The sequence below is a fragment of the Apodemus sylvaticus genome, chromosome 1 (genome assembly GCF_947179515.1).
Source record: "Apodemus sylvaticus chromosome 1, mApoSyl1.1, whole genome shotgun sequence".
Classification (NCBI taxonomy): domain Eukaryota; kingdom Metazoa; phylum Chordata; class Mammalia; order Rodentia; family Muridae; genus Apodemus; species Apodemus sylvaticus.
The window spans coordinates 128,617,319-128,638,229 of NC_067472.1; the positions used below are offsets into that span (position 1 = coordinate 128,617,319).

At 42.6% G+C, this 20,911-nt stretch overlaps 1 protein-coding gene across 1 annotated transcript in view; it reads right to left on the minus strand.

Annotated features, from left to right (window-relative positions):
• Positions 1 to 104: 104 nt before the first annotated feature.
• The window catches only part of Ticrr (TOPBP1 interacting checkpoint and replication regulator), a 43,073-nt gene continuing 22,266 nt past the window's right edge, over positions 105 to 20,911 (minus strand). The window contains exons 9-22 of the mRNA XM_052160217.1: positions 20,593 to 20,693; positions 19,692 to 19,785; positions 19,524 to 19,603; positions 19,125 to 19,352; positions 18,532 to 18,628; positions 13,548 to 13,605; positions 11,951 to 12,112; positions 9,478 to 9,568; positions 8,072 to 8,130; positions 6,832 to 6,963; positions 5,725 to 5,882; positions 1,992 to 4,056; positions 1,759 to 1,884; positions 105 to 965 (exon numbers count right to left, since the gene is read on the minus strand). Of these exons, the coding sequence (XP_052016177.1) occupies positions 856 to 965; positions 1,759 to 1,884; positions 1,992 to 4,056; positions 5,725 to 5,882; positions 6,832 to 6,963; positions 8,072 to 8,130; positions 9,478 to 9,568; positions 11,951 to 12,112; positions 13,548 to 13,605; positions 18,532 to 18,628; positions 19,125 to 19,352; positions 19,524 to 19,603; positions 19,692 to 19,785; positions 20,593 to 20,693 (3,561 nt within the window). The 3' untranslated portion in view covers positions 105 to 855. The remainder of the gene's footprint in view (positions 966 to 1,758; positions 1,885 to 1,991; positions 4,057 to 5,724; positions 5,883 to 6,831; positions 6,964 to 8,071; positions 8,131 to 9,477; positions 9,569 to 11,950; positions 12,113 to 13,547; positions 13,606 to 18,531; positions 18,629 to 19,124; positions 19,353 to 19,523; positions 19,604 to 19,691; positions 19,786 to 20,592; positions 20,694 to 20,911) is intronic.

Consider the following 20,911-nt stretch of genomic DNA (forward strand, 5'->3'; position numbering starts at 1 on the left):
ACACAGGTATCAAGCACATGCCAGGCTAAGATTGTCATGAGGTGGCTGGCTTTCAGGGCCACAGAAATATGATTGCTCTGGACCAGACAAAAAAATGCCAAATGCCAAGCTGCCAGGGTGACTTTATTGTTACCTTGCTTCTTGCTGTAGTCTTTCACTTATGGGTCTTACTTTATGAAGTACCACCGTGTCAAAGAACTCAAGCTTTGGCAAACACCGAGAGTCTATGTCAAGGTTTCCTTTTTTTCTCATTTCACAGTGTGGCAGTGGTCCTCTGAATCACCAAGTCCTGGAATGGGATCTGTGATTGGGCTGAGCTATATACAGTATAGTACCAGCTACCTACCAGATTTCCAATCTTCCCCCAAAAGGGCCAGGGCCTGGCCTCTTATGAAGACCACGAGAGGTATTTTCAAACCATGAGGCATTCCAGTGGTAATCTGAACAATGACTCTGGGAAAAAGGCTTAAGGTTTTTAATGTCTTTTGTTTTTGAGACGGTCTCATAGTGCCCAGGCTGACCTTATACAAGCTGTGGAGTCAGAATCTTCTGATATTTCCATCTCCATCTCCCAAGTGCTAGGTCTATAGACACACTACCATACCCTGCATAGTCTCCAGTTTCTTCAAGTCCACAGGGACCTTGCTGCTGTCATTTTTACTTGTGAACTTTCTCAGTCCCATGAAGTCTTGGCCACTCTTGTTCTGGGCACATTGCTGGATTGATGGTATGAGTCTGGCATTGTTACTATACCCAGAGAAAGCCGCTCTGGAATACATCTCCTGAATGCAAGGGATCTAGCCAGGCTCACGGCGTTCCTCATTTTGAGTCCTCCAGCACGATGCTCTACCAGGGCTAGCTAATAAGCTTCTTCCTCGTATAAGTTCTGAAAGGCCGTTTCCGGGAGAAGGTTTGGTTGAAAGGAGACTCTTCAGCAGTGGAGGGAAACACATCCACATCCTCATCTAGGAAAAAGCAGACTCAGTGAGGCCTAAATAAAAGACAGCATGACCACAGAGGATCATACAAGAGTGGACTCAGTGTCACTTCCACTTGTTATAAGACCCTCTACTCTTATGTAAGTACACTGTAGCTGTCTCCAGACACTCCAGAACAGGGAGTCAGATCTTGTTACGGATAGTTGTGAGCTACCATGTGTCTGCTGAGATTTGAACTCAGGACCTTTGGAAGAGCAGTCGGTGCTCTTAGCCACTGAGCCATCTCTCCAGCCCTAAGACCCTCCACAATTAAGGGTTACATGCTGGCAGTGACAAGCAACTGAAAATGCAAAGTACCTGCGTGTGTGTCTGCAGAGAAGGCTTTTCTTTTCAGATGTGTGGCTGAAGTGATTTTGTGGTAAGAGAGCCACACGAGTCCCTCACCTCTGTTTCTAACCAGTGTCATGAGCAGCCAGACCTGGTGGTTTATGGAAGGACCAGAAGATGGGGAAGCCTAGAGTCTGATGGCAGAGGTGACAGAACTTTGATAGATGTGGATGTAAACCTGCTGTGAGGAAGTGGCTGGCTCTGACTGTCCACTTGGGCTGCCAGTGTCATGGCATGCACACCACTTCCACCGTCCCAATTAGTCAGATAAGATTTTGCAGAAGTTTCTCTTCAGATGCCCCAAGTTCTACTGTGCTCTCTGAGAAGAGCACACGACACTGCAGGGTCAACAACATCTTCCCACCTTCTGTACTCAAAGAGAACTGTGCAAGTCACACACAGGAGAGCTCAGCCCTGGTACCAGGCAGATTACCTCTGTTGTCTTTGCTATGAGAGGAGGGCGTTCTTCCTTGGAACAGCAGTGGAGACTGGGTCAGGGCCTGCAGACCACTGGCAGAGAGGCAGCTCCGAACCGTGCAGCCAGAGGGTGGGGTGGAGCCTGTGGAGATGCCAGGAAGTAAGTGTAGTCCCACAAGACTCCAGGCTGCCCAAAGTTCCAAACACCTCACCTGATAAAAACCATACCATGTTGGTTTTTAAACTCACCAGAAACAAAGACCTCGTCATCCCCTAGCGAGGGGAGTGGTGGTGTGCTCCAGCATGGAGAACTCTCTTTAAGCTTGCTAGCTGGGGGACCCTCACTCAGGGAATCACAGACCCTTTTGACTTCATATTCAGATTCTTCCTTGGCAGACAAAAGTCTCTTTCTGCCTAATCCAAACTGTCCCCAGGAAGTTTCCTCAGCCACAGACACAACTTCTTTGGGAGGTGACTGGTCTGGCAATTGACACACCCCCTCTAGTTCAAAATCCTCCAAGACAACCTTAGAGAGGGCTTGTTCAAGGCTTCGCTCCTTCCCCTCAGGCTCAGGCTCAGGCTCAAGCAGTGCCGAGGACCCAGGAAGGTCCATGCTGGCCTCGCCTCTCCCAGCAGGGGCTCCAGCACTGCAGTCCACTGCCCTCTTCCTTCGGGGCCAGTCTTTGATAATTTCAGGAGTGGTCTTCCCACTTTGCTTAGGGGATGGTGTCCAAGAAACCCCAGCATCTGCTTGGAATGGAGAGGGGGTACTGGGTGGGCAGTGGGAGGGAGTAAAAGATTGGCAGATGAAAGTTTGACCCCCATTCTTGCCAGGTGTGCTGTGTGAGGGGCGGAGACAAGGGGGTGACAAGTAAGTGTGCTCTGTTCTACTGGAGGACTTGCTGGCCTTGGGCATACACAGAGCAGGGAAGGCCCCCTCCTCTCCCTGGGCCGTTTCCTTTTCTAGGGCCTCAGCTTCCAAAAGAACTCCAGGGTCTATTTTTTTAAATCGGAGCTTGGGAAGGCCAGAAGCTTGCATCTCCAGCTCAACTTCATAGGTCTGAGGGCTGCCAGTGGCCTCTGAAGCTCGTGGACTGTCCTGCTGAGCAGCATCTTGACCCTGCTTTCTGTCCGCGGTGCAGCACAGGGCGTAGGACAGCAGCTCGGCGGAGCTTGACACAGAGGGAGGCTCACCAGCAATGGCGTTCTCTGGGTCCTCACCATCTTCCCCTGGTAAGATGCTGCTTCTTGCCTCTTGTCTTTCAAGCCTATGGAGTTGGGCTTCATCCATCAGAGGCAGGCACTTAGTGTCACTTACAGTGAGCATAGGAGAGGACACATGACAGTCACTTCTGAAACCAGTGCCCAGGTAACTCTCTCCTTCAGAAGATTGAGACTGCTCCTCTCTAGAGCCCGTGACAGCCCCTGGGCTGGTGGCTGTGTCAAGCACTGGAGCAGCAGAGGGTCCAGGCTGGCACTCTGGGAAGTCCTGAGGAGGACAGGACTTCTTTCTACATAGTCTCCGAAGCTTAGAGGGTGGAGAAGGGGGCACGGGGCACATCATTCTCTGTGGGGTTCTGGGAGGAGTTGAAGGAACAGGACAAGAGACAGATGTAGTTACACTGGGTGGTGTCTGGTGTTCTTTCCAATTCAGTTCTCCAGGAGGGGATGCTGACAAAGAGGTCCTAGGTTGTTGCGGGGAGATAGCACATCTTGGAGAAATAAAATGTTCCTTTGGAGAAAGAGGTGAAGTACTTGTGTCTGCTGGTTCCTTTGGGATTTTGAGAGCTTTCTCCTCCAGTCTCTGTGAAGGTTCTTGTGCCTGAGAGGCCCTGGGGAGAGGGAGAGGTTGGTGCTCCTGATGCTTAGATGTGCCAGCAAGGGCTGGACGTGGAGGGGTTCTGAAGCAGTATCTTACAGGGGTTAGACTCCTGGCCTGGCCAGCCAAAGGAGGTGGGGCTGCTGGACAATAAGGACCTTCTGGACTGGAACTCACTGAGTGTAGCCATGTGCAGTCTGGCGAGCACTGAGGTGGCTGAACATCAGACTCTCTGGGTGTGCTGGGAAGCTTTGTGAGGGGAGGAGAGGTCTTTTCTTTTGCTGGGGAGACTCTCTTCTGAGGAGTGACTTTTGATGCAAATGAGTTGGAACTGTGTGAGGAGGAGGTTTTTACGGCTCCTTCAGCTGGTGTTATGTCTGTAGGAGAGTTCTGTAGTCTTTCTGGAGTGTACAGTAAGGTCTGGGCTGTACGGGGGAGCTTTCTTGGTGTAGTTTTAGAAAAGCTTGGAGACTTTTGGTTACTCTTTTTGGGAGTCTGAAAAGAAAAAAAAGTGTTTATTTCGGAGCTTAAACATTATAATCCATATTTTCTAAAGATTGTCTTAGTAAAGTCTAAGACCATTAGAAAACCAAACAGGAGATTTAAAGTCAGCTGAAAGAATGATCTTAGGTTGGAAACTAGAATAGTAACCTGTCTCCTCTCACAAACATACTCAGATTCTACTGTCACACTTTTCCTAGGATCAAAAAGGGGGGAGGGGAAGAGAGGGGAAGGGAAGAGCAGAATATATACATACATAGGCATCATCACTTAGAAAGGCCACTCCCAAACCTAAATAATCCCTTCCTTTTTATTAACAATATAGCTAAAACCTCTACCAAGTGGGGATGTCAAATACCTACTTAGAACACAACTAGACTGTCTCAAGGGAAGCCCAGTTTAACAGGTTTCGTATTCAGTGAGGTATAGCACACAGGAGCTCAAAGCAGGCTGTGGACTCAACTGAGGGACAAGGAGAAATGACTTAGGAATCAGGTATTAAAGAGTGGATGCCTGGGCCCACAGGATAGCTCAGTAGGCAAAGGGGCTTCCTATATAAGACTGGCAACCTAAGTTTGATCCCTAGACCCCTCATAAAGGTAGGAACAAAAGACTAACTCCACAGAGCATCCCTCTGACATTCACACATGTGCTATGACATATACATATCAACACACACACACACACACACACACACACACACACACACACACACACACAGAGAGAGAGAGAGAGAGAGAGAGAGAGAGAGAGAGAGAGAATTAATAAGTACTAATAGAAAAAAAGAATGGGCATCTGCAAGGGAAAAAGAGACTAGAAAAGTAGGACAGAGGGGAAGGCTCAGGCCAGCATATGGGCGTGGTGGACCTGAGAATGTGGGAGACTGTCTGCCCTTGGGAGATTGGCCTTGGTCATGTAGCTCTGTGGCATCCTCTAACAATGAAGCAGCTTCAATGCTTTTCAAACCAAGATGATCATTTCTGAACACAAGGGTTCTGCTTTAGGGAAACTTAGGGAACTTTGCTTTAGCAAGGACAGATGGCAGATGGACCTTTCAGAAAGACCAGTTTGATCCAAATTAAGGATGGCCGATAAAATATTCCAGGTAGAACATAGGCAGGGACTAGGGGATGGAGGAGAGTTGGGTGAGCACAAAAGTCTGTAAATGACAAGGCAGGAATTAACTCAGTGGCTCTGTCCTGAAAGAGACATAAAGAGCAACCGCCAGGTTTTGAACAGTGACGGGCAGTCAAACGGGACTGGATGAAAGAAGGTACAAACTAGAAAAGCCTCTGAGGTAATCACAGCCAAAGAAGTCAATAACACCCCTATCTCCACTTCTCTGCCTTGACCTCAGCCAAGCCTGCTGCTTTAAGCTCCCATGTTCCCAGTAACCAGCCACCCAGATTCTTTTGGTTTCGAGACAGGGTTTCTCTGTGTAGCCTGGCTGTCATGGGACTCATTCTTGTAGAGCAGGCTGGCCCCACACCAAGAGACCTTCCTGCCTCTGCCTCAAGTGCTAGGATTGAAGGTGTGCCCCACGCCACCATACCCCTGACCTTTATTCTCCTGGTTTTCATTTTCTACTACACACTTGCTTCCCCAGTCACATGTCTGTATTCCCCAAGACGGCACCATTCTAAACACGAAAGGTTTTTATACCTCATAAGCTCCAGATATCTCAGAATCCAACAAGCTTCTTAAGGACCTCTTACTTCGGCCCGAGCCCTTCTTGGAGGAGCTGGGCATCTCAGACAATGCCCCAAAAAGAAGGGTTTTAGGAGACTGGAGACTTTGAACTGGAAAATTTTCTCTTTGGTCTGCAAGTCAAAAACAACATTTAATTCTTCAAGACTTGCCCTCCCAATATAGGTTTTTTTTTGGGGGGGGGGGGAGGGTGGGTGGAAGATACGGGATTAGACAGGGTCTCTTTACATAGCCTTGGTTGTCCTGGAATTCACTATGTAGCCTAGGCTGGCCTCAACTTTGCAGAGATCCACCTGCTTCTGCCTTCCCAGTGCTGGTATTAAAGGCAAGCACCACCATGTCCAGTATTCCCAATATTATCAAAACAAGAAAGACAATGTTTTAGAGCAGTTGGGGTGGAAAATCCCAAGTGATGATGTGTAGAACTACAACTGCTGCCTTCCTAAATTAAAAAAAAATTTTTTTAAAGATCTTATTTTTATTATGTGTCTAGGTGTTTTGCCTATATAATCAGCATGCATGCACCACATACATGCCAGTGCCAGAAGAGAGTACTGGATCCTCTAGAACTAGAGCTACAGAAGTTGCTACCATATGTAGGTGCTGGGAATTGAATCTCAGTCAGTTGTAAGAACAGCCAGTGTTCGTAATTACTAAGCCATGTTTCTAGGCCCTGACTTCTTGGATTTTACTCTTATTTTAGGAAATGTAGGCAACTTAAGTAACTTATTGTAGTATAAATATACTGTATATTTTAGTATAAATGTAAAAACTTACATATTAGTCAAGCTAATCGCAGATAAAAGAATGAAGAATAAATATACAAACTGCTCCTACCCATCACTTGGGATGCTGTGTGCAGGAGTGAGTGAGCTATCTAGAAAGCACTGTGGCTGACCAGCGCAGGAGTCCACGGGAGGAGCGGTGAAAGGCCGAGGACTGCTATCTAGTATCACCTTGAGCGTTGGCTGCTAATGGGGAAACTCCAAATTGTATGTTTCTTTTTCCAAAAAACATTCCACCAAGTCAACAGACCCATGCTTGACACCCTGGCCTCATTACCTGACTTCTGATGGAATGAGTGGATTCTTTGCACACTTCGAGACTTTGGCTGAGATACAGAATAGAAGGAGCCAGAATTTGATCTGCTAAATGACAGTTGCTTGATTCGAGGACTTCTTCTCAAATTCATTTCTGTAAAATCGGAATCAGAGCTGGTAAACAGGAGGATCTTCAGACTTAGCATTTTTCCATGGTATCTAGCAGGCATCATTCTGTGACACCAGATTCAACAATGGCTTTAAGAGGCATCTTAAGTATTTCTGAAAAATCTCCAAGGGACTGATACACAGTCCCACAAAGATACTAGAAACCACAATCTCATGAGCTTGTTTGTTTTACAAGTTTCATAAACTGCCACCTCTAAGCATGACAGAACAAAAAAAGCACAAATAGTGTGATTTTCATACAAAACAAAAAAACTAGGTTTGTTTGCCTTTTTGAGACAGATTCTCTTAAATCTTTAAAAAAAAAAAAAAAGCTAAGAAAAAAAAGAGGGGGGCTGGAGAGATGGCTCAGCGGTTAAGAGCACCAACTGCTCTTCCAAAGGTCCTGAGTTCAAATCTGATCACCCTCTTCTGGTACATCTGAAGACAGCTACAGTGTACTTAGATATAATAATAAATCGTTTAAAAAAAGAGAGACAGACAGACAGACAGACAGACAGAGAGGTTCTCTCTCCTCTCTACCTATGCTTGCTCTGGAACTCGCTCTGTAGACCAGGCTGGCCTTAAACTCAGAGATCTGCCTGCCTCTGCCTTCCAAGTGCTGGAGCTGGGATTAAAGGCACGTGCCACCATGCCCAGCTCAAGTACATTTTCTTTTGTATATTCCGTATATTTTGCCTAGGAATAATAACGGTAAAATGTTAAAAGTGTTTTTTGAGTGCTGAGATTATCAAGCTATTAAATGTTTTTCTAGATTCTAATTTTTCTGCCAAAAACATGAGATACTCAAACATTTCAAAAAAGTTTTTTAAAAACTGCCCTTAATGAGACACTTTAAAATAAGTCACAGCACTTTGTATAACATGGAAGTTGAATCCTTACACTAAGCCCTATTTCTATTCTGTAAAAGTATTTCTTCTACAGAAATTCAGTACAATTTCTGTACAGCAACATTTATGTCTGTGTATGCTTGATCCAGAGCCAATTTCTGCAAACCATTTGAGAATATGCTGAGTAACAAACACAGAAACACTTTTGGAGAAACCAGATAGAATAAGGCAAAAGGATGCACTCACCATCCTCTTTTTCAGGAGACTCTTCAACTACATGAATATCAGGACCAGGATCGGAAGACCTTGAAGAGCAAGCAACAAAGAGTCAATGCCCTCAAGACATGCCTGGGCAGGCTGGCTCAGGGAGGAAGGTGATTGTGCCAAGCCAAACAACCTGAGTTCTATCTCCAGGACCCTCATGATGGAAGGACAGAACCAACTCTTGAAACTGTACTCAACCTCCACATGCACTGTTAAGCAAGTATACACACACATGCATATACACACACTTAAACTATAAAAAGCAACAACAAAACACATTAAATATAGAAAATATCTCAACTAACAAGATTATAAAAGTCTGGGTTTGACAACAGTAGCATTGGCAAGCCCTTACAATCCACAATTATTGTCACTTTTGTGTGTGAGCCACAAATCTTGCACAAGCTAAGAATCGACACCTTCACCAAGCTTTGCTCCAAATACATAGAATTATGGAAAGTGAGATGGTTAGAATTTAAGATTTAAAAAAAAAAGTGCTCACACGATATTGGATCCCCTGGAGCTAGAATTACAGGCTGGTGTGAACTACTCTACATGGTGCTCTGGGAACTGAGCTCAGGTCCTCTGTAATAGACTATGCTCTTAACCACCCTAGAATGCTTTCATTGTAGAAAGTATTCTGATAATATCAAAATTAGCTTAAAAATAGAACAGGTTTTTTTTTTCTGTCCATTATTGCATTAAAAAAAAAAAAAAAAGTCCAGCTAAGCATCATACAGTCCCAGCAGTAATGTTAATACTTCTGCCACAGAGCTGCAATGTCTGTCAGCTTGTCAAGGACTTCTGACTCACTCTCACTGCTCACAATTAATCCTGTACTGTTCACAAGTGTATAAAATCTGTACATGTCCAAGTGGATGTGTGACAGCATATAGTAGGTGTTTTTTTTCCCTACTTGTATGGAGAGGTGGAAAGAAAGGCAATCCAACTGGGGACTGAAGTCAGTGAGCTCCCTGGGTTTTCTATTTTGCTGCTTTTATCTTAGATTGGGTGCTGGGAAGCTGACACCGAGGACACCAAAAGGTGAAGACAAAATTTACTCCCATGAGAGATAGCTTTTTTTGGGAAAGGAACAGAAATTACCCTAGTCCAACTAGTGACTACAGAAAAACAAACCACAGCTATATCTCTAAGGTAAGCTGATCTCTTTGCCTGGCAGGAAAAGGGAGTAACCTTGCCTGTCAACAGGAGAATTCAGAAGATTTCTTTAATAAAATACTGACCAATAATAAAAAGGAGTGCACTGACATAGGCAACATGCATAAGTCTTAAAATAATTATGCCTAATGAAAGAATGGGATAGTGTGTATTGTTTGCCTGTGAGACAGTACTGGGAGCATGCGGCATCTGAACAGGCTGTCACTCACCTGCCCTTGATCTGTCTGTGGAGTAGCCTCCTGGAGATTTGCTTGTGGACTGGGGTCTCGGCCACGCTCTTAGTCAGCAGTTTGCGGTAACCTAAGATGCAAAACCAGTGTTGACTATAAATTTCAATCTTGTCAGGCAGCAGTAAGGAACAGGGTGCAGTCTGAACTTATATGAGGCTTATTACCTAGCTAGAGAGGATGCTAAACTCTCAGCTAGATTCTAAGCCTTCAGGGCCCAACAGAATACAGCAGTTCATCAGCCTGATTAAAATTGGCACAAGCCTGCCTGACAAATGTCTTGGTCATAGGTGGATCTCTAAGTTTGAGACCAGCCTGGTCTGCATAGCAAGTTCCAGGCCAGGTTGGCCAAGACTACACAGTGAGGCCCCGTCTCAAAAGACATAAACCAACATAAAATATTTTAAAAATCCCTGTGGGATGGCTATTGACACTGGATCAGTTTCAGCCCTCTCAAACAGCAATGGCTTTGTTCCACAGCATTTATCAGTAGATTGATTGTTAATTTTTAAATGTTTGTGTGTATGTGAGTACTGTTGCTGGTGGTATCTAGAGGCATCAGATCTCCCAGGAGCTGGGGTAAAAGATGGTAGTAAGCCACACAACATGGCTACAGGTCCTTTGGAAAAGCGGAAAGTGCTCTAAACCTCTGAGCTATCTCTCTAGCCTTCTGTCAGCAGATTTAAAGGGTCAGGTGCAGCTTTTTCCAATCCTTTTTGAACCCAGACATTTATGAATTGCTGCTACACAATGATAAAAGACAGAAACTAGTATTACACATAACAGGGAATGTTTTACAAAAAAGTGAGTTGGAAAAAACTATAAGCAGATAGCTGCATACCTCAGTAAGCAAATGTCAGTAATCCTCAAAGGACAAGAATCCAGTCATCACAGTGACCACATTATTATTTGTCAATAACTAGTTCATAACAAAACCCAAAGGGTGCAAACAGTAAAGGATGTTAATTTCCTGTTAAGAACTTGGCAGAAAACATCCCTAAAGTAGCTTAGACCCTGAAATTATAAAAATGTTTTAACAACTTGTCTAAATATACTCAATGAACTTACAAACCCATAGGTTAAAAAAATTTAAAGGGCCAAGCATGGTCTTACTCAAGACCAGCTGGTCAGTTGGACAGTGGTGGTGCACGCCTTTAATCCCAGCACTTGGGAGGCAGAGGCAGGCGGATTTCTGAGTTTGAGGCCAGCCTGATATACAGAGAGTTCCAGGACAGCCAGGGCTACACAGAGAAACCCTGTCTCAAAAAAAAACAAAAACAAACAAAAACAAACAAAAAAGACCAGCTGGCAGCTGGTCTACAAGCAAGATTGCTTTTAAAGAGAGCGAGAGCGAGAGCGAGAGCGAGAGAGAGAGAGAGAGAGAGAGAGAGAGAGAGAGAGAGAAGAAAACAATGGATGCCTAAAAAACCTTGAATAATGACAACATCAACAGACATGCTAACATGGAAGGGGAAATCTCACAGCCCTAGACAAGGCTTAGACAAAGAACCACTGGCAACCATTGACTGCTAAAAGAGAGAATTAAGTCTCCACCAGGGAGTCTTCCCAGAATTGATTGTCTAATACCAAGTGTTCAGCTCTAAACTCATACACACACAAGCAACACTAAACAGACTCATCAAGCTGTACTTATATATTTAATGTGCATATATCTACACACACGTATGTAGCAATACTAACTAAAGAAAAGGAGATCATGAATCTGAGAGGGAGTAAAGGGGAATATGGGAGGGACTGGAGAGAAGAAAAATGATATAATTATATTTTAATTAAAAAATTTCCAAAAGATAAAAATAATTTGGATAGAAGGAAAGAAAGATCAAAAGTCATATAGCAAGTTGAGGTTAGCCTAGGTTAAATGAGACAGATGGAATAACAGGCAGAATAATCAATGAATGTCAAAAAAGTCATCTAAAATCAAACCACCTAACCAGAAAAAATAAAAATAAAGGAAGACTGAGGCAGGCTCGTACACGATAGAAGCATGCAAGCCACCGCCTGCCTCATGGGAATTCTAGAAAGTGAAAAGACAAAAGAGGCAGAAAACATTACTGAAGAAAAATGGTTGAAAACTTCCTTAGTCAGACGAAAGACACGAACCTAACCACTCGAGTTTAATGGACTCTAAGAAAGATGACCCCAAAGAGACCCACAGTGAGACAGCTTATTGTACACACCCTGCCCCCAAACAAAACCAAAAACTTAAAAATAATAATAAATAAATAAAAAGGAAAAAAAAAAGAGAAAAAAAAAGCCAACAAACTAAAACCCAAAATAGAGGGAAGGAAAGTGAGGTCAGAATGTCAATAGAGAAAAGGTCAAATGATCAATAAAATTGGCAAACCTTTAGCTAAAACAGTCAAGAAAAAACAGAAATGAATAGAAGTGGGAACAATGTCACTAGCAGATTTGTTACAATTTTTTTTTCAGTTACCCTGAAATGTACTGCTTTTGGTCTTCTTGAACTTGTCCTGTTTATGGGGTAGACATTCCAAAGTTGATACAGAATGGCTTCGAGGCAGCCCCTTCTTTAGCCCCTTCTTTGAAGGAGAAAGCATTTCCTGGTTGAAGAGGTTTCTTCGAACTTTTGTTACTTCTAAAAGCAGAGAGGGAGAGATAATGGAGATTAAAAACCTTACATTGGTGTCAACTGAGCGTGCCAGACCCAAACTCAGTGCTCCTTAGGGAAGCCAGTCTGTAGCCATATGTTTTAAAATGATTCCTTCGGATAGCACACTCCGAGGCACCTCAAAACTACTAACCTTTTTTTTTTGTTTTTTTTCGAGACAGGGTTTCTCTGTGTAGCCCTGGCTGTCCTAGAACTCACTCTGTAGACCAGGCTGGCCTCAAACTCAGAAATCTGCCTGCCTCTGCCTCCCAAGTGCTAGGATTAAAGGCGTGCGCCACCACCACCCAGCAAAACTACTAACCTTACAGGGTCCAAAAGTGTTTACACAGACACTAATGAGTTAGAGGGCCAGTATCGTTCTTCTAAAGATCTGAGTACACTGCAGCTGTCCTCAAGCTCACCTTGAAGAGGTGCATCAGATCCCATTACAGATGGTTGTGAGCCACCTTGTGGTTGTAGGGAATTGGCTTCAGGACCTCTGGAAGAGCAGTGAGTACTGAGCCATCTCTCCAGCCCCCACTCACTACCATCATTCTTTTGCTTGTGGATAGCCAGAATTATCAACTGAAATAATCCAAGCTGATGCGTTTATTCTTAAATGCCGGGTGCAGTTCAGCAGTGAAGCCATCATCTAATCTTCAACATTTATTTGTAGAAAGTATTTTTTCTAATAATGAATTTAATATTTTCTTTTAGAAATTTATTAAATGTTTCTGTTAATCCTAGAGCAGAGCAGAAGTAGAGAGATTTCTGTGACTCCAGGGCCAGCCTGGTTTACATAATGAGTGCCAGGCAGTCAGAACTAAAGTGAGAGCTTGTCTTAAAGCAAAACAAACAGAAAATATGAACTTGAGAGAAATAGTCTTCCACAGGTATAAGCCCCTAACTAGTTGTGTAATGCCAGGTGGTCAGTCCTGGAATCACATGCATACAAGCAACACTAAACACGCTGTGTATTTGCATGTTTAGGTTTGTGCTGCACACACACAAATGTAACAATAACAAAGAGAAAGAGACCATGATATCCAAAGGGATGGGAGGGCTCATGAGCAGGACGAGAAAGAGGAAAAGGAAGGAGAAAAGTGATGAAATTATATTTTAATTGTAAAAAGGAAAGAAAAAAGTTAACTTAAATGTACTTTGGCCAACATGTTTAAGCTCCTTTTGTCTAAACTAGCTCCACTGTCTCTTTTTTCTTTCTTGGTTTTTTCTTCTTCTAATTTTAGATTCCATGATAATGACACTTGATTTTGAGGTCATATGAACTATCTTGTCCCCTAAAACATGGAATTTGTATTTTTTTTTTAACCAATGATGATACAGAGCTGTAACTTACATTAATACACACAATCATAATAAATTTGTCAATCCAGTGACTAGGTGTTGAAAAATCCAAACATACCCTGTACTGTGTCTTTCCTCAGGACTGGCGGCTGTACAGAAGCAGGGTGGGAGTTCTCCTGGAGATGAGAAATGAAGAGGATCAACAGGCATTCATTTAAGATAAAAAGCTAACAGTTCTACCTGAATCCTTCTGAATAGGGAGGCAATTCAGAGAGATGCAGAGTGCACACAGTGAAATACACTGAAGGCCAGGCTCCAAAACTTTTCTCTACAGAGTGGGAGTCCAGAGTAAGCCCTGGGAATGCACATAAAAAGTGAGACAGGGAAATCACCCAGTCAAAGGGAAAGTGAAAGCACAGCGAGACTAGTGTGTACCACCAGAGAGATAGACATATGTGATGTGTGTGTGTTTGTATGTGTGTGTGAGAAATTCAGAAAACTAAGCACAGTAACTTAGATTTTTGTTTTCTTTCTATTTCTTAGTTTCATTAAAAACAAGGCTGGGCTGGCTACATACATAGATAAGAGTATATTATAAACAAACATAAACTGTTGATGTCTATTTTAGGAATATGCAGAAAAAATTCTAGGATCATACACAACAGAGTATAAATGGTATTATACACTTTGAAGAATAGATAAAGAGAAGAGATACTGTTGGAGCTCCATGGTTTCAACTTTTTGGTGATGATCACACACATGCTATACCTAAACGAGGGAAAGACCGATTAGGACACTGGCCTTTTAATGCTTCTACCTCAAACCACTTTTGGCTTATTAGCCTAGTAAAGGAGTCAAGAGTCTAAATTCCAGGTGCATCTAAATAAAGGAATCATTTTTCAAGATTTTGTTTTCTGTTTGCTTTCTCTTCCTTGCTTCCTTCCAGATTTATTTATTTTACTCTGTGTGTATGAGTGTTTTGCTTGCATGTTTGTCCGTGTACCAGGTACATGCCCACAGAGGTCAGAAGAGGGCACTGAATCCCCCCAGAACTGGAATTATGAATGGCCCAGCCACCATGTGGGTGCTGGGAATTGAACCCAGGTCCTGCATAAAAGCAGCCATCTCTCCAGTCGTCTGTTGCTATTATAATCATGCCATTTCTCATAAGAGTTGAATAAAATACCACATGTGACAATGCTTTTTTTTTTTTTTAAATAGCACTGGGAATTGAATGCAGACAGACATGCAGGCAAAATACCCACACACATTAAGTAAATAAGCAAGCAGACAAGCAAGTAAATAAATCATGGCTTGCTTTATCTGTTATCAACTTTTTAATCAATGCTTTGTTAGTCAATCTTATTTATCAATCCTGTTCTTCCACTTAACAAAACTGTCTATATCTCTAGTACCAGAGTATCTAATATCCTCTTCTGGTTTTTTTTTTTTTTTTTTTTTTTTTGGTTTTTTCGAGACAGGGTTTCTCTGTGTAGCCCTGGCTGTCCTCGAACTCAGAAATCCGCCTGCCTCTGCCTCCCAGAGTGCTAGGATTACAGGTGTGCGCCACCGCTGCCCGGCTCCTCTTCTGGTCTTTATAGGCACTAGGCATTCACATGGTACACTTCCTTCCATACACACAGGCAAAACACCCATACACATAAAATAAAATGGGGGGGGGGGACGGGACAAGGAAAACCCCTAAAAGACTGTACTCAGAAGGCACCAGGAGGGACCAATCTTCCCCAGTCATTCCAGTCTTTAGGAATTAATACATGCAAAGGAAGTAAAGACACTATTATGATTTATATAATTAACAAATGCTACAGTTACACTACAAATTCCATGCTTCCTTACTTAAGTATATTGAGCTTTCAAAAAACTCAGCTGGGTGGCAGTCACAATTGGCTTTAATCATAGCACTTGGAGTCAGAGGCAGGTGGATCTCTGTAAGTTCAGAGCCTGGTCTACAAATCAAGTTCCAGAACAGCCAAGAACACACAGAGAAACCCTGTCTTAAAAAACCAAAGCTGGTCGAAAAAGCTGCAGGTCAGCAAGTGCTACATAGAGACTCTCAAAAAACAAAACCTCTTCACATTTCTTATATACAACTTAATATCTGACCTTTCAGTTCAACAACTGTCATTATTTATGCTACCAACTGGCATGAAATACATTCTTTAATCAACATCAAATCCTCATCTCCATAAGTCTGCTCTGGTTTTATTGTTGTATTTCTAAAACAGGATCACTCTACATAGCTTTGGCTGACCTGGAACTTATTATGTGGGCCAGGCCAGCCTCAAACTCAGAGATCTTCTGTCTCCTGAGTTCTGAGTCTAAAGGAATTTGTCACCATGCCCAGTCATGGCTGCCTTGGAAAACCAAATAAATAAATGAATGAATGAATGAATGCTCACTCAAAGATGGCTAGAAAGTGTAAATCACTATTAAACCTGGTGATAACAGAGTTCTCCCAGCTTCTGTTCCTCTGCTTTTGAAAGGATTTCCTGCCCTTCAGTCATGACTGCAAGATCTGTAAGACTAGCTTCTTATCCACAGGTAAGGTGTGGTAAGAAAGTAAATACTGTGACCCTAAAAGAAAGCCATCTCCCATGCTAAGTGCAGTCAAGACAGGAGCAGCCACCACCAGTAAGGATGCTTCTGAAGCCAGATCCAGCTCAGACTTGACCTCTTCTCAAACGTTCATGTTCCAAAGTGTCACTGCATCTTTAGTCTCCCGTCGTCCCTCAGCATGATGCTGCTTACACTTAGTTAGCAGACTCTAGGTACACTGCTTATTTCCCTGCACAGGAAAATTATGTGGTGCCACAGAAAACCAATTACTTGGTAACCAAGCTTCATGACAATAGCCAGTTTTTTTTTTCCAACTTGCTGTTGAAATGAAATGTAACATATCAACAAGTATTTTTGTGAGAGATAGTGTATACACATGCCAATGCCCTTGGAGATTATAGATGTGTGATCCTGGTGCTGGAGTAACAGGTGGCAGTGAGCTTTCCCAGTGTCAAAGTATGGTTGTGAAAACCAACCACAGGAACCACTGAAAGGGAAACAAGTGCTCTTACCTCTGAGCCATCTCTCCAGTCCTCATTCCTAGCTTTTACTTGTTTTCTTCATATTACTATAAATATCACAGTCTGTGTTTTTTTTCTCACAGATGTGTATATGTACAAGCAGAAAATAACTTGTTTGTTTTTGTTTTTTGTATTTGGTTTTTTTCGAGACAGGGTTTCTCAGTATAGCCTTGGCTGTCCTGGAACTCACTCTGTAGACCAGGCTGGCTTCGAATTCAGAAATTCGCCCGCCTCTGCCTCCCAGAGTGCTGGGATTACAGGCATGCGCCACCACTGCTCGGCCAGAAAATAACTTAAGATATCATGCCTTTACCATGGCCTGATACCATGGTACCATCCACATTTTTGCTTCAAGACAGAGTTTCTCTGTATAGCCCTGGCTGTTCTGGGCCTTGTTCTATACACCAGGCTAGCCTCAAACTCAGAGATCTGCCTGCCTCTGCCATCTAAGTACTGGGATTAAAGGCATGCACCACCAGCACCTGGTGACATTTTGTTTTTAAGATAGGGTCTCTGTCCAGCAAACCCAGGAAAGAAGGACTCTCTCACAGTCACCAGCCCTTGGGTATATTTTTTTAAACATGGGTTCTAGAGATCAAATTCCGGTCCTCAAGTTGTTAAGGCAAAAAGTTTATTGATTGAGCTACCTCCTCAGTGGTAGATTATGAGTATGAGCCACCATGCTTGGTGTTTCATGCATGAGTTCAGGTCTTTATGTTGCATGGCGAACATGTTTCAATTAAACATGTCCCAGTCCCTGGATTTTTTTTTTCCTTTTTGGATATAGGATTAGCCTGTGTAGCACTGGCTATCCTGGAAATTACTCTGTAGACTAGGCTAGCCTAGGATGAAATTATCTTCCTGTTCCTGTGCTGGGATTAAAGGTGCATACCATCAAGACGAGTGTTTAAAAAAAAGATTTATTTTATGTGCACTGGTACTTTGTCTGCAAGTATGTCTGTGTGAAGGTGTTGAATCCCCTGAAGTTAGTTAGAGACAGCTGTGACTTGCCATGTGGGTGTTAGGAATTGAATCTGGATCCTTTGAAAGAGCGGCTGTAATGAGCCATCTCAACAGTCTCATTGAACACTTTTTTTTTGAAAAAACAATTATTTATTTATTTATTTTTTAACATAGGAGTATTCAGTCTTCATGTATTCCTACAAGTCCTTTATAGATGGTCTTAAACCCCATGTAGTTGCTGGGAACTGAACTCAGGACTTCTGGAAGAGCAGACAGTGCTCTTAACTGTACAGCCATCTCACCAGCACTTGGAAGAATTTTTTTAAACATGGGTTCGAGAGATCAAATTCAGGTTCTCAAGTTGTTAAGGCAAAAAGTTTATTAACTGAGCTATCTCCTCAGCTTATATTCTCCCTACCTCCAACCCTCACCCCCCATCTATGCATGTGTGTGTGTGTAAATGTGTGTTGCACATGTGTGTGCTACAGTTCTGGTGATTGAACTAAAGTTGCAAGTACTTTAGTGACTGAACTATCTCCCTATCTGTTGTGGATTTTTTAATTTTTTTAAGTTTGTATTTCTATATTCATTTAGTTATAGTTTAATGTTCATAAAAATATTCAACACTAATTGATTATCCCTTAAACCCAAAGTAAAAAATCTGAATTGAGGTAAAACCCAAAGATTTTTCTTTCCCTAAAGGATTATTTATGTACATGGGTATTTTGTCTGCATTTATGTCTGCACCAGAGGAGGGCAACAGATTCTACAGTAGCACAGTTAAAGATGGTTGTGAGCTACCATGTGGTTGCTGGGAATTGAACTCAGGACCTCTGGAAGAGCAATCTCTCCAGCCACCAAAGATTTTTTTTTTTTTTAAATTGTCAATACTCTATTGAAATACTCCAAAATCCAAAAACTCTTAAAATGTCATTTCAGATAAAATGACTTCCCAACAGAAGAAACACTACTGTCCCTCTGCACCATCAGCCCTAGCTAATAGAAGTAACGGTTAGCTCCGATCTACTGGTGACTACTTACATTTCTTGAAGCTCTCTTGGACACTTTGGGAACTTCAATTTGTCGAAGAGTCTGGGAAATCTCTGCAATACTTTTATGTCTTATTAGTGCATTTTTCCTTTTAAAAATAGAAAATAGAGAACACACCAAATAGAGTAAATGTGTAGTTAAATTTGAGTGAAACCAGCACCTAAACTACAGTTTGAATAAATGCTAGTTAGTTATCTTGAGCTTGGTCTGAATTTATAACAAGTCCTGAGTTACAAAAACGGTTTATACAGAATCAGCTAGTTAATAGCGATAAAGGGCAGCAAGGGAAATGTTCTAAGTAGCTGAAACCATAATCTTATCTCACAAGTTCCTATTTCTTAGACAACCCTTGCAGAGAGTAAAGGATTTTATAAACCAAAGTAAATACCACATATTCCTGGAGGAAAAAATATAGCATGAGTGTGAGTGATGCTACTTGGGAACTCCAGAGCGTTTTGCTTGATTCTGATCCAAGAACAACTGCCAACTTAGTACATTAGATGGACAAAGGCAAGACTGTCTTCAAACTTGCTACTCTGAACTTAACCATAGTGCAAGTGCTTTCTCCAATGCTTCCCTCCTACCTTCTCTTCTTGGCTGATCTGGTCCGAAGCTCCTCCAACTGCTCAGACTCAGTAATGGCCGACACTGATCTGTGAGTGCTTGATGACGGAGGTGGTGACATGCTCTCTTGAGTCATGGAATCATCACTAAAAAATTCTGTAGGAAGGACTCCAGCCAGCTTTTGAGGAATCTTTAACCCCAGGCTGTGGTAAAGTTGTCCAATTGTGCTGGGAATGGAGTCAATATACCTGAGGAATATATTGGTTAGACAAAGAACTGAGTTACTAGCATGAAAAAAACACACTTGTAACCTTACAATTCTAAGATTACACCATTTGTAATGATTGTTAAAAAACAAAAACAATGAAAATAACAACAATTTTTTTTCTCTAAACTAAGCCAGTACTCATTGAACTTACAATCTCAAAATGTCCTCCAGAAACTCTGACAGGTATGCTGAGTCCTTAGTGAGACACACCAGACGCAACAAATCTGTCACCTGAAAGACATTGCAGAGAGTTGCCACAGGCTCTGCTGGGAGGGAAGCTGAGAGAAGGCGCATGCTCAGGGCAGCAGCGTGGGCTTACCTCCTCCACTGTGCGCTCCACCTCATCTGTGCGTTCCAGGACTGAGGGGCACTGCTCACACATCTCCAGACGGAGAAATACCTGAAGCTGGCACCTGGAGGAAACAAAGTACCTGGTCACATCTCCTTTGACTGGTATTTAGTGAAACTCTTAGAGCAAAGGTCTATTAATGTTTAAGAAACAATGACCAAAGCCAGGCGGTGGTGGCACACTCCTGTAATCCCAGCACTCCAGGAGGCAGAGGCAGGAGGATTTCTCAGTTTGAAGCCAGCCTGGTCTACAGAGTGAGTCCCAGGACAGCCAGGGCTATACAGAAAAACCTTGTCTTGAAAAAACCAAATCCAAAAACAAACAAACAAACAAACAAACAAAAAACCAACAACAACAACAACAACAACAACAACAACAACAACAACAAAAAAAAAACACCCATATGCTTACCACATAGAAAGCCTGGATTTAATCTCCAGGATTAAAAAAGAGAGGGAAAAATAAAAACAAAGCGGTGCACATGTAGGGGAAACAGGACAGAGATCAGTAGGTAAAGTGCTTGCCTAGTGTGCCTGAGGCCTTGCAGTTGATTCCCAGCAGTAGATAAACTGGGAATGGTGATACACATATGAATCTCAATATTCATGAGTAGGAGAAGGAATTCAAGGTTAGCCTCAGTTAAAGAGCAAGCTGGAGGCCAGCTGGGCTCCACAACACAGCCTTTATTTTTTTTAAAAAAGGAAGTAAGCAACGGAGGGAAATGAGTCCAATAAGAACCCAGTGCTTTCTCTAAATACTGCTGTGCATCTTAGATAATCAGGTGACTCCAACTGCCCCTCTGAACATCATAAAGATCACAACGAAAGGTAATCTGGAGTAATGGTTAAAAATAACCAAAGTGGTTTCTTACTCTCTGACTTTGTCTTCTTTATCCATCTTTCCCCCTAGGTTCTGTCTGAGATTCTTGCTGGTTTTGAAGAGGTTACTGTTCATATGATTCATGCAGGTCACCTGCAAATACAAAGTAATTATGTAAGAGAAAACTGTTACTTATGTTTTCCTTTGATATCTTAACAAGAATGTGGGTTATTTTATTTGTTTTTTGTTTTTAAAAGGTAGATACAGCAAGCCTTTGGATTTAAACTGTTAAAGGAAGGTTCCTGGGCTGTACAGACTGCTCAATGCTTAGGGTTAAGAGCAGACAGTGCTCTTGCAGAGGATTGCTAGAC